We start from the raw sequence: 12,760 nt of genomic DNA on the forward strand, positions 1-12,760 counted from the left end.
GAAATGGAAACACCTTTTGGTGCTCGCTTTTGGGGCAGTGAATTTGAGTCAGCCCTAAAACAAGGCATCGCCTTGCTTATGTCACTGTAAAGATGCATCTCAGACTCCAACCTGAAGGCAGCTGCAGTCAGGGCCACGTTCCTACCAGCCTCAACAGCTTTCAGAGCAAGCTACACCTGGTAAAAGAGCAGCATGTCACACTCCTGCTTTGGCACATTCCACTGCAGAGTGTAGAACCTAAAGCAAAATGTAAAGGGTATTACAGAAGAGACTAATTTTCTTTAATTATTATTATTATTATTTTCAAGACCTTGAGCTGACATACAACGGAAGGGAAGACATCAAGAATAATACTGCCATTTCTTTGGACAGTTCGCTTTTGTTTGTAACAAGAGCATCCAAAGAGGAGTGGATGGATGATACCTAATGCTCCCCATGAAGGTCAGCCCCCTCTGTGGGAGCTGACACAGCAAAGCAGGTGCTGTTTCCTCCACAGGCACCCATCTTACAAGGACCATGGCAACTAAAAGTGTATTTATTTACAGAAGTAACCCACTCCTCTGCAAAAGCTGCACAAGGTGATTGCAGCCTCAGTTCCCTCCGAAATAAATCAGTATTATTCTCTTTTCCTGTAGAAAGCCACATGGAATCTTGCTGATAGCAGATCTATGGAGAAAGAAACCAGCAGATCGCCACTGGGAGGTGCTGGGGCTCAGCACTAACAGGGAGAGATTTGGTCCTGCAGGCCAGCTGCCCACTGCAAGCCTCAGCTGAAAACAAAAGAACAACAAGAAAAGAGCAGAGAAAATATCCATTAGGTCCCTTTGGCTGGGGAGTCTTTTGAGAGTCCACCCCTGTTTGCTGAAGCATGCCCGAGTTCACAAGATGACACAGAAAGGTATGTTAAAGTCAAATATCTGAAACAGAAAGCTCTAAGCATCCGGGAGGTAAGAGAGCTGCCCTACAGCTGGATCTAGATTTGTCTGGTTTCAATAATCTTATGAATTCTTCATACTAATAGAGGAACACCTTCAGTATGGGCAAGATAAAAATAGCACTTACAGAGACAGTGATTAGTTAATCTCCATCTCTGGAAGCATTAAAACACTGCAGGTATTTTGCTTGGCTCATTAATCCCTGCTTGGGTGATAGAGGGCTCTCACTTTATGCAATGTCTTTACATTAATGGCACCATAAGGTATTTCTTTTAACATCTAAATGCTCTATTATGAAATGGCATTGAGATGCTGGACAGAGCTAGAACTGGGGCTTTCAGCACAGCTGAAACACATGGGTTGGGAATACTTTCTTATCCAAGCAACATTTGTTTCACAGGAGCAATAAACCCCATCAGAGCAGCATGGGTTTTGTGGGGTTGCCAAGTTTTGTGTGGTTCAGCCCCAGGGAAGGCACTGCCCAGCAGGTCCTACCACGTACAGCAAACAGCATTCATGGCAAGTAGAAAAACCACATGGTATTTATTTCCACCACACGACAAGCATTTCAGGGATACATACAGTAGTCCAGTGGCATATACAAACGTATGACTGAGACAGCGGCACACTCAAGCCAGAGCACCCTGTTCCAGTTCATTTCTGCTGACTGCTTTTCTCAGCTGGTACTCAGAAGCTCCCGCTCCCAGTAGTAGAGTCCACCCTCCAGACACAGTAAGCAGTTCAACAAGATATTGTGCACGGAGCATCAGTAGTGAAGAAACCCAGAATGTTCGTTTTTACTCACGTGCCCGACCGTAGCAGTTTGGTTTCACACAAGAAACTCAGTGCCTGCAGTTCGAGCACAGTGTTTATCTCAGGACACTAGCCATTGAGAAGAACAGTTGATTGCACCACAGATAACAAGCAACACCTCGTGTCTAGCATGGAACATGTCCCCAGAGGGATTTTCGCTTTGCTACGTGATCCACCGCAGAGCAGATGATGTTTGGAACGTATCACTGGTCATGCTAAGACGTTAACAGCAATGAGATGGGTCAAGTCAGAGGTCAGTCGTCTTCCCAACACCACCCAGCTGGATCCACTTCACTTCTGCTCCTCGCACTGGCCTGATCGTGTGTCACAAGGGTTTGTGAATCACAGCCACACCTGTTGTAAGGATGGACAGATAGACAGTTATCACAGGAGAAGCTCCTGGGCTGTGATGTGGTTAAGGTCATCCTGCAAAGCCAAAGACCAACAGCAAGCCAGCAGAGAGGTGACTACCGTATCTATGAAAGCTTCCTCTGCTGAAAACAACACAGACCATACCAAAATGTAAGACCAAAGCTTCAAGAGGGACACCCCTCAGGTTTATGAATGACCCCAGCCATTACCAGCTCTCCCACTGACTATTTACCTGCATAACTTCTCCCCGTGCTCATGCTGGTTGGTAATAACGTCCACTTGTCCGTGATGGGGTTGTAGTATTCCACCGAGGCCAAATTGCAGGAACCATCATCTCCTCCCACCACGTAGAGGAGCCCATTCACCGCACACACACCTCAAAGCAGAGCGCAGATGGTTAGATACGGACTAACTCATCCCCCACAGCACATCACCTGCTATGTTCTGATTCATCCCCCAGCAGATCCCTCATCTTCCACTTTCACAGCTTACAACACTGATCACTTACATCACTAGCACATTAGTCACATTAAAGCCCACAGAGATAACTGAACCAAACACCACAGAACAGCTTATTGTGGTTACCTGCATTTCTTCTACACATATTCATGTCTGCTACTTGCTTCCACGTGTTTGTTCCTGGATCATAGACTTCCACACTCTTCCTTACTAAGGGACCATCATGCCCTCCGGTAGCATACAGCAGCCCACTGAGAACACCAACACCTGCCAAACAGAGCCCAGCATCAGCCAAGTGTACAGGGCAAAGGGTTGCATGGCCCTGGTTCTTCTATTGAGTATTGCCTTGGCCTCTCCAAGGCATATCCAAAACATGGGCCACATGCACCTCAAGATCATCCACATGTGGTCAACTCTTCACCCATGAGTGGCACCATAGCAGACCTGCACGGTAACTCCTGGCAGATGTCCTGTCTTCCAGGGCTGTGCCCCTTCTCAGGTAGATGTTATCTGAGATCAGGTCTAGTCCCACAACATTTAACTGCCTTTATTCCACCTCTTCGGACTGACTCGTTCTTTCTTCCCTTTGCATCCCTGACCACTGCATCCCACCCCACTTTGTTTCCATCTGCCTGCTCTTTTCTGCCATGGGGCCCTTTGTTTTTAGCCTGATTCCTAATTCCAGGTTTGGGATCACCCGAGAGGGCTGAGGACACCGTCCTCACCTCCACTAGATGTCAGCATCGGGATGGCAATGTCAGCACTGAGCACCGGTTCAGTGATGGAGGGGTACAATAAACACGTGCTGCAGCATCACTGGGGATGAGTGGCACCAGGCTGTCCCCTCCCCACAGACTCCTGGAGGGGCATCTGGTGACAACCACCACCTGAGGAACTCAGCTTTCAGGTTGGAAACAGGGAATTGCGATGCTATCTGGCAGGTGAGTACAAATTCCCTAACACTGGACTTGCCACATGAGGATGTACTCACAAAGCAGCACTCAGTGTTTCAGACAATGACTGTTCACTAAATCCATTTACAGGCACAAACTGTTTTGCTGTGCTTCAACATGCTGTCAACAACACCAGATATTCATTCTGCTCTCCTATAAGCTCACACTGAGCTTGGTTTAAGCATTGAGCAGATACTAAAAACCTCTTCAACCACATTCAAACCAGCAGTGTGTGACCGTATTTGCCTCTCCTGGAGTTATGGAAAAGGTCTTAGAGTGAGGAAAGAGAGACCATGTGTGGAGAGCAGCCTCTCAGCTGCCCAGCTCAGAAAGGAATTCCCACCACAGCTTAACCTGCAGGGTCATCTCTGCCCCCAGGCTTGGCCATCTCCAGGTAACTGCTGCTTTAGATGCTGTACAATGAGAACTCCAAGCCTTGACGTCAGGAAGGACCCTCTGCACACACTGAGCTACAGGGCCATACATATCTGAAGATCATTTTAAATGCAATGGATAAACACTTTTATCTCTTTCAGACAGGAAAAGCCACAGAGATGAAAAGTGCTTACCTAGTCTAACATCACATAGTAAATAAGAAACCATCAAGATTAGAATATAATTTAACCTGTCTTTTTTAACCTGTCTTCTCCTTTAATAACCAATTCTTGCCAGCAAAAGGGACACTAAAAACTAACTCAGCAGGGACAATCTGAGATGATTTCTGTTACCTTGGCTAGATCAGCACACCACCCAGTGCAGATGTGCTTTGTGCTGCAAAGCACCCACCGGATGCTTGCAGAGAAGATCCAAAAGGAAAACCCATCTGACATCCTGCAAAGGATAGGAGAGAAGGAGGTGCAGCTTGGCTTTCCAGTCCCCAGCTGAGCATGCAGCTGGCACTTTGGAAAGCTGACTTTTAGCTTACAAGTGAGCTGCATCTGTTAGCAAGGCCACTTGGAAACACTGAACATCATTGCATTAATCGAGAAATTCATTTCAATTTGGTAAGATTTTAACCAAGTCAGGAGAGCAGCACACATCTTCCATGCAATTATGGTTTTTCCTCTCATGGTAAAAGGATGGAAATAACAGGTTGCACTTGCCAGCCCTGTAATGCCAAAACACCCTTCTCATTCCTTTCCATGAGCAGAGGAGAACCCGGTGACCATCTGCCCTTAAGAACACATCTTGGAGCCAGTACCTGCCCCGCTGCGCCGAGTGCTCATGTCAGCTACGTAGGTCCATTCGTTGGTGGCCGGGTTGTACTGCTCGACGGTACTAAGGCACTGACGGGATGCTCCATCATATCCCCCCACAGCATAGAGCTTCCCTGGAAGAGACACACGTTGGCATCAGCACTACGGCTACAACTGATGTCTGTTACCATCACGCCTCACAGCTCCAGGTGAGGACAGATCCTGGTTGACAGAAGCCCTGGGAGATGTGCTTAAACCTGCTGGGATGCCTGGGGAACATCCTAGCGGAAGGATCTGAAGCAGACTCACATGACTGTATTTAAATCTATTCAAGCTGTCAACTAAGACAAAGAAACAACATAACAACAGCTTAATTAGAAGTCAAAAGCCCAGAGGCTTTTCCAAATGACTTGTTGGCCCAGGAGAAGAGGTAACATCAAAGCTGATCGAGCATTTCCTCCTGCTCAGGCAAGGTGTGCTGTCAAAGGTCGATACTGTACATTAATTACTGTATCACATGAGCAATAAATATGCAACAGCCTCATATGTTAATCTAATACCTGCACAGAAACCTAGACGTGATCTTGAAGAACCTGGGCCAAATCCAAAGCAACCAATGCTGCTAGCACAGCTGAGGCCAGCTGGTGCACTTGTGCCAAGTGATCACAACACAGAAGATAACCCTCACAGCATGGGATATTTGTCCCTCCCTACCCTCAGCTCACGGAAAGCTGAATAACATACAACTAATGTGCTTCTCTGGCCTCAATCAGGTATCATGGAACTACTACACCATATGTGAAAACAAGGCTGATGCTTCACCATGTCCTCTTTTCACAGGCCTTTCTGATACTCTCGCCTTGCCTCCATGTATCGTCTATCAGCTTGTTTTGCATTTAGGCAGTAAACTCCTTGGGCAGAGGAGTTTCTTTGTGCTTCTTTGCCACAGTACCTAGCACAAAGGTGTTCTGGTTCCAAACCAGGCCCCATTACAACAAACAACCATTAACAAAGTTCAACAAATAGGTAGGGAAATTCTAACACCATTTTTTGTACAAAACCCACGAATAAGACCAATTTTCAAGCCATATCAGCAGAGCCTGGCCACAAATGAGCTATGCAATTCTTCGCATACACACAAGACTCCCACCAGCAGTTATCATCTACAGTCCTACACTTTTGCATCCTCCTCTTTCCTTGATCTTTACAAGCTCCAAGAACAGGCCAGCTCTTTTCTTTCTCCCTCGGACCCACTTGCAGCCTCCTCACACTGTGATCATGAGGAGAGGTCTGCAAGGACCAGGTCTGTGACTGTGCTCCTTCTGCATCTTCCTGTCTCTTTAAACATTTCAAACTCTTATTTGTGCTGTTGGTTCAACCCACCTGGTGTTAGTCAACGAATCAAGGCAAGAGCGCCAGACCAGGCAAGCCAAGATAAAGCTCCCAGGCTGGCATCAAGTATGAGATGTTTTCAGTACCCACAGATATTGGATCAATCTTTATGACATTCAGATGAACAAGCTGCAGCTTGTTCCCTACAACACGATCAACTCTTTTCCCCATCACATGCTCTCATTATTTTTTCTCATGGACCCCAACATGTGCAACACTTATTTGCACTTTCAAACAAAGCAAAGGGAAAGGATTTCATGTTTCCAGTAGAAAACGTGTCCATAGAAACACATCTCTCACAAACACACATGGTATTTGTTCTGCATTGAAATCCTTTCAGCAAATCCCACTGACTCCCAGCAGCCCAGCACTTCACTCATGGGCCAATTTTGAAGGAGATGCTTGTGAAATAAACATGAAAATTTAGCACCACCACCACTATTTACTCTGACTTTATCTCCCTCCCTCTTCTCACATATACACATAAGCACACTTCAGGTATTCCCCATGCAAACAGGTCAAACCAAACCACTTCAAAGTGCATTTATAGCAAGGCTCTTGCCAGCAGGTGCTCTGCACTGTACTAATTGCAAACTGGTATATGCCATGTTAAAGACAAGGTCAAAACCCCTTTCACTTGCTTCAGAAGCAATTGTGTTAAAGGAAGAAAAGGTTCCTACTTAAGCCTGTTCTTTCCTGATGGCACAAACACCACCATTAGCCTTCACCAGCCAGAAGCTGCCCAGGAACAATAAGGATTGAAAGAATCCTGCACACACCTAATGGCATTCACAGGAGGCATGGGCTGGGCTGATATGGGTCTGAGGCTCTTGGAAAGCTACACATGATTTTTCATAAAGATAAAGAGGAGAATGGGAAAAGCTGCAGCAATTACGTCATATAAAATAAATCTTTACCAACAAGCCTAGAGAACAGTCCCTGCAGTCCCCTCCTATTGCACTCAACCTCTCAGGCTTCCCTTTGAGACAGTAACATTTGCTTGATGGACATGGCTGCTGATTTTCTTACCCTCCACAACTCCAACTCCAACACTGCTTCTTCTTGTGTTCATGGGAGCCACAAAAAACCACTCATTGGTTTTATAGCTATAGGCCTCAACTGATGCCAGACCTAGTTAAAAAGGGGATACACAGGTTTTCTAATTAAAAAAAAAGAGAAGAAAAAAAGATTGGTGTTGCACTTTCATCTGCCTTCCACCTCCTCCCAAGCCCCTAATTCCCCCCACACTCCTGCAACCCAATCCTCTAATCCCTCGTCTTTCATGCTGGCACCAGTGTGCCAACGCCACTTCAGCAGCAGGAAATACTGTTACCCCATGGCCCCTACAATGTGCTGGGGACATCAAGGTGGAGCAGAGTCCAGATACCAAGCCCAGAAGTCCTCCATCCTTTGGAGCATTACAAAATGTCCATGCAGAGGTTTAGAAACTCCCCCCAAACCCTGTTGCAACTGTGCTCATCACCAGCCAAGATAATTTAGGGCTTAACCGAGTGGCAAAGCTCTAGAGCAGAGGCAGAGGTGTGAATCTAAACATGCAGTTATGCCAAGAAGAATCCCAGCCACACATACCCCACAAGGTGCCACACTGGCATTTCTATGTGTTGCTATGAAAAATATAACTGAAACAAGGAAAAATCCCTTTTCAGTCCAGAAAAAGAATATTCACACAGAGAACGAGACTGAAGGAGCTGTATCACTAAAGAACACTAGAGTGAGATTCCCTGCCACTACTGATGGGTCAGAACATGCACGTGGTTAGTTACAACATGCAGTAAACCCAATCCCTGGCTCTTTCTCTACAAATCATAGAGGAAGGGGGCAGGAATCTCATTAAAGCTCTGCAGGGGTCTCTGAACACATCTGTCAGGTCAGGCACTGCCTGGTTTTTGCCCCATCACCTACCAGTGCTGCCATCAAAGCCGCCCACTGCATACAGGAGGTCATTGAGCACAGCTGCGCCTAAGGTGCTTCGTCTTTCCTGCATGCTGGCTATGGATGTCCACTGGTCCTTCACGCCATCGTACACATCAACCGTCCGTACCCTTAAAGAGCCATTGAAGCCCCCGACAGCATAAACATTGCCAGCCATAAACACCACACCTGAGAAAAGAGGAAAGGGACTTTACAGAGGTTTTACAAACAGTTTGGGAAGTGAGCGTCATCAGACCTCTGTCAGAGTGCGGAAGAAAGGAGGAGGAGCAGAACCTTGGCATGTCCTTGGCCTCTTCTGCAGGTTAAGAGCATTGGAACCTAGTATGACAAAACATGTGTCATATGGAAGGTGAAATGCACATAAATAAATGGCATCATAAGGCACAGATGCATTTCACACCTGAATGAGTGATTTTCTGGGGCACAGAGAACACCAGATGGTGATCCACATTCACAGCCCTGTCAGACGTCTTCAGGGGAACACTCTCAACTTACAAATCTCCTCCATCACCCACTCCTCAGCACTCAGAGGGACTGACTCAGCGCCTTTGATTTTCACTAGGAAACCAGCAAGGAAAGCTGGTTGAAAGGGATGACTGAGAGACCTCTATCCAGTGCTGAAGAGCTGCACTAGGAAAACAAAGAAGGTTGCAGCAAAAGTTCTCATTACCTGCTCTGCATCTCCGGGAGGGAAGCTCAGCAACCTGATCCCACCGCTCCTCCTCAAAATCATAGCACTCCACACTGCGAATGGCTTTGGGTGCTTGCCCACCCACTACGATCATCACCTGGAGAGGGAAGATGAGAAGCTAAAAACATGCTGCAGGCCTACTACAAGCTTCTGCAGCAGTACCTATTTCAGTCAGTTCTATTCCAAAAGGGAAAAAGCTATCACCAATTTAATGCACCCTAAATACAGCAGCCCCATTAAACCTTCTTTACCATTTCCAGTGTGGGCAACGTGCACTATTTCCCTATGAAACACAAAACCCCTTTGGCATCATGGTACATGCAAGGCTCCCTGCACAAGTATTCTTAAGTGAAGCAGATCCCAGTGTAATTCCCACAGCCAGCCCAGGGTTTAGTCATTACCTCTATGGTGGTGCTAAAAACAATCAATGCCACTTAGCAAATAAAGCCTGACAGCTGTATTGCCACCTGCAGGGAGATGACACTCGAGGGAATCACCAGGACTATTAAGACCCAGGGTGCTGGGCTGCTGAAGGAAGTGATTTGTCAGCTTCATTAAAGGCTTCTGGTTGCAATATGTACTGATACAAATCCAGTAATTAAGCCCCAAATTCATTATATACAGAGAAGATCTATGTGAAGGTGACCAAAGACCATCTCTGGAATGAAAGAACTACTCTGGTCAGGCTAAAGGTTCACCCAGCCCCAGACTCCATTCCCAGCACTGGCAAATGAGGACACTGGTGGAAAAGTGAGAAGATGTGGACAGTATGCAGTGTGGTTCTTCCCAAATCTGCCCTGTCATGTCTGCATGACAGGGACAAACTCCCCATGGACTTGCTGACTTGCAGTGGTCCCAGGAACCTGCACTCAGCATTGCTGCCGAGCTCCAGCTGGGCACTGCAACCCAACCAACCACACATCCAAATCACCTGCACCTACAGATTGACCTGCACTTTGTTCCGAACACATTTCCTTCAACCTTCCATGGCTATCAAGAGGGAGCATTGGCTCCCCTTATCTCAGCACATCAGGAAGAGCAAACACTACTCAAGACAATCTGATTTTTACCAGGCCAGTAAGCTAGAAGCAAGATAACAGGGCTTTAGATATAGTCAAAGAGTAGATGGGAAACTGGCTTTAGCCTCTGTGAGACAGCTGTGAGTAGCTGAGGGGATAAAAGACTGCCACTCGAGATCACCCAGGTAACAAGCTCAACTCCAGCCTGGGCTGTTGTAAAGCACAGAGCTAGACAGCAATTTGAAGCATGTGAAGAGCCTGAAAATAGCAGCTGTTTGATCTACAACGATGAGAACGTGACATTAGGAAGCAAAGTGAGCCTAAATTAGCAGCCTGACTCTGAGTTGTGTAACAGCCTTCCATGGAAAGCTTCGTGTGATTACAGAATTAATGCTAATCCCCCACCAGCAGGACCAACAGACCACAGGAAAGTCTCTCAGTAACAGGACTGCTGAAGAGCATCACCTTCTCTTTCTTTACAGCTAAGAAGAAGGGAGAAGAGACCTGCAGACGGTTTGGGTTTGTACTCATAGGTCATGCTGTAGATGTTGAGAACCTCTGAACTCATCAGTTCACTGTTTGCTTTATTCTTAGCTACTTTAGTCCTTGAACAAGGGTCACAACAGCCCTTCACAATACCCCCAAAGCTATGTTCTACCAACTTCATCTCAGCACCAGCAAGCAGACAGCAGAAAAAACATGCCAGCACTCTGCAGAAGCACAATTTCTCAGTGGACAGTCCAACATCTAAACATCTTCGCCCCTCATTACACAGATCTCATACACTATCTCACAAACCCAATCTGTGCTTAGAAAAACAATATACTGTGGGTTTGATGTCTTACAATCTCCGAAATGCTTATTAATAACTTCAGCAACAGTCTGTTGAGAGACATTGTGCCAATCTGTGCTTATGTCTGGGGCACAGGGACAACAGCTTCTGTTGTCATTTTTAATTCACTAATAAAGCAGTGGACAGAGCATCACACATGTGCAGTCATTGCAGGGAATAACAAGGATTATTTATTCAGTAGCTGCTTTGAGTCTATTAAAATCTGCTTCAGACTTCCTGCCCACGGGCCTGGGTGCTGTTGTTCCCTGCTTTTCTGGCTTCTGATTATGGATATGGGAAAAGGGAAGACACGTACGGTGACCCTCCTCAGCAGGGCTCCACAACAGTGCTACAAGCCAGCAGAAACCTCGAGCAACCCTTTGAGCACTACAGGCAGCTGCTCCACGGGTCAGTGATTCCCAAGCCACTCACAAAACCGGCTGTGGCTGACAACCTGTTTGAGGAGCAGCCCTTTGCCCCTGAGAGCAGAGATATTGCTTCTCCTGAGGCTTTAACTCAGTTCATCCAACTCAATTATATATCCTTGGTGGGCACAGGCAGTACCAGAAGAGGGAGTAAAACACTTCAAAGGATTATCATGGAGTTAGTGAGATGTAAGAATGCCAGCTCCTTTCAAAGACAGAAAATGCCACCAGTAACAGTGTGAGGTGACAGGAAGCAACAAACCCATCTTACCTTTGGCAGGCTAACGGGAGTCCTCGGCTTTGTTCTGGGATTCTTGATCAGTTGCCTTTGATCCAGAGGAAGCAAATGATATTTCATGGCCTCGATAAGGAAGTCTTTACAGGTATTGTTATTCTTGATTAAAGCTTCTTCTTCAACTGTCTGAGAACATGCACACACATGAAAGATCATTTAAACTGAGGTACCTGGTAGCACAGGTCACAGGGAGACTTCCACCTCTTCCCAAAGAAACACAAGCAGTAAATCCAAGCTTCAGTATCACTCACAAGCAGCAATGCTCCCTCAATTTTACCACCCTTTGCCAAGCATTTATCTCCACAGAGGAGAATTCACCAGGAATCTGGGTACAAAAACAGGTGATTTCTTTTATTTGAGCCAGAATTTTTAAGGGGAGGCAATACTTTTTTCTCAATCAGAACATGTCAAAGAGAGGAAAAAAACCCCACAATGGGTTCATTTTATTTCAACTCTTGGTTGTTTAGACACACGATAAAAGCACAGTAGCCAAAGAGCCTGTATGCCAACCCCTTCTTTGGGGATTTGCAGCTCATTATTAAGGCCCAGATCCCACGAATTAACTTGCCAAGAACAATCTCTAAGTCCAACTACATCAGTGAGCATCTCACCTGCACTCACACAACCCATCTCTAAGCACAGAGCACACCTTAGGCCAAAATTACCACACAATGTGTTCTCATCAAGCTAAATTCACCTGTGCATTAGGGGAACACCACCAGCTTGGTGCAGAATCCCAAGATATTAACTTCTAAATGCTTCTACCAAGAGAGGCAGGAGCTCCACTCTCAGCACTGTCACATTAACTACAAGGTTTCTGCACACACACATTGATTTCAGAGTTCACCCCGTTTTCCTTTTATTCCTCTGTTTACTGTCTCAGCCACATGCCGAATTACCCATCTCAGACACAAACTGCCAAGCCATTGATTGAGGAGCTACCAGCAGCTTAAGTGCAAGTATTAGAGTTATTAGACTAACCTGTACGAGATAATCTCTGGGCAAAAGGGGCAGGCGAACGTGTTCCATCAGTTTAGCCATGTGCTCTAAGCGAGATTCCTTCTCATAGTTTATCCAGGAAATAACTGCTTCAAATACCTACACAGATGAAGCACAATTAAACAGAGAAGAGAGAACAGGCTGCACAGTCACCTACACAAACCCAAAAGCAACGAGATTTTAAGTTACCAAGGGAAGGAGGTGCAAGATCTCTATCAAACAGATGAAAAAGTCATGACTGTGAACTGAGCACAAGCATCACGGCAGTGAAGGGGTGAGCTGACTGTGTGTAGTAATGAGCAACTTCATATCTTGATGTGCTGCACCACTCTCAGAGTTAAGCGTGTGTCCAGGACAATCATACACCTCTTGGACATTAGTACTGGGAGGCAGCCAGGAAACTTAATGAGCCTGTTGACATTTGCA

The 12,760-nt window shown here is 46.2% G+C and overlaps 1 protein-coding gene across 3 annotated transcripts in view; it reads right to left on the bottom strand.

Moving 5' to 3' along the window:
- Positions 1-1,459: 1,459 nt before the first annotated feature.
- The window catches only part of KLHL3 (kelch like family member 3), a 46,059-nt gene continuing 34,758 nt past the window's right edge, over positions 1,460-12,760 (bottom strand). For all 3 annotated transcript variants that reach the window (XM_061352055.1, XM_061352057.1, XM_061352056.1), the window contains 9 exons: positions 12,317-12,433; positions 11,312-11,461; positions 8,744-8,861; positions 8,044-8,241; positions 7,150-7,251; positions 4,734-4,862; positions 2,706-2,846; positions 2,353-2,496; positions 1,460-2,102 (listed from right to left, as the gene is read on the bottom strand). In XM_061352055.1, coding sequence (XP_061208039.1) covers positions 2,074-2,102; positions 2,353-2,496; positions 2,706-2,846; positions 4,734-4,862; positions 7,150-7,251; positions 8,044-8,241; positions 8,744-8,861; positions 11,312-11,461; positions 12,317-12,433 — 1,128 coding nt within the window. In that variant the 3' untranslated portion in view covers positions 1,460-2,073. The remainder of the gene's footprint in view (positions 2,103-2,352; positions 2,497-2,705; positions 2,847-4,733; positions 4,863-7,149; positions 7,252-8,043; positions 8,242-8,743; positions 8,862-11,311; positions 11,462-12,316; positions 12,434-12,760) is intronic.

This window comes from Neopsephotus bourkii, unplaced genomic scaffold (genome assembly GCF_033783945.1).
Source record: "Neopsephotus bourkii isolate Nb327-2 ecotype Australia unplaced genomic scaffold, CSIRO-AGI_Nbou_v1 NB_620, whole genome shotgun sequence".
Taxonomy (NCBI): Eukaryota; Metazoa; Chordata; class Aves; order Psittaciformes; family Psittacidae; genus Neopsephotus; species Neopsephotus bourkii.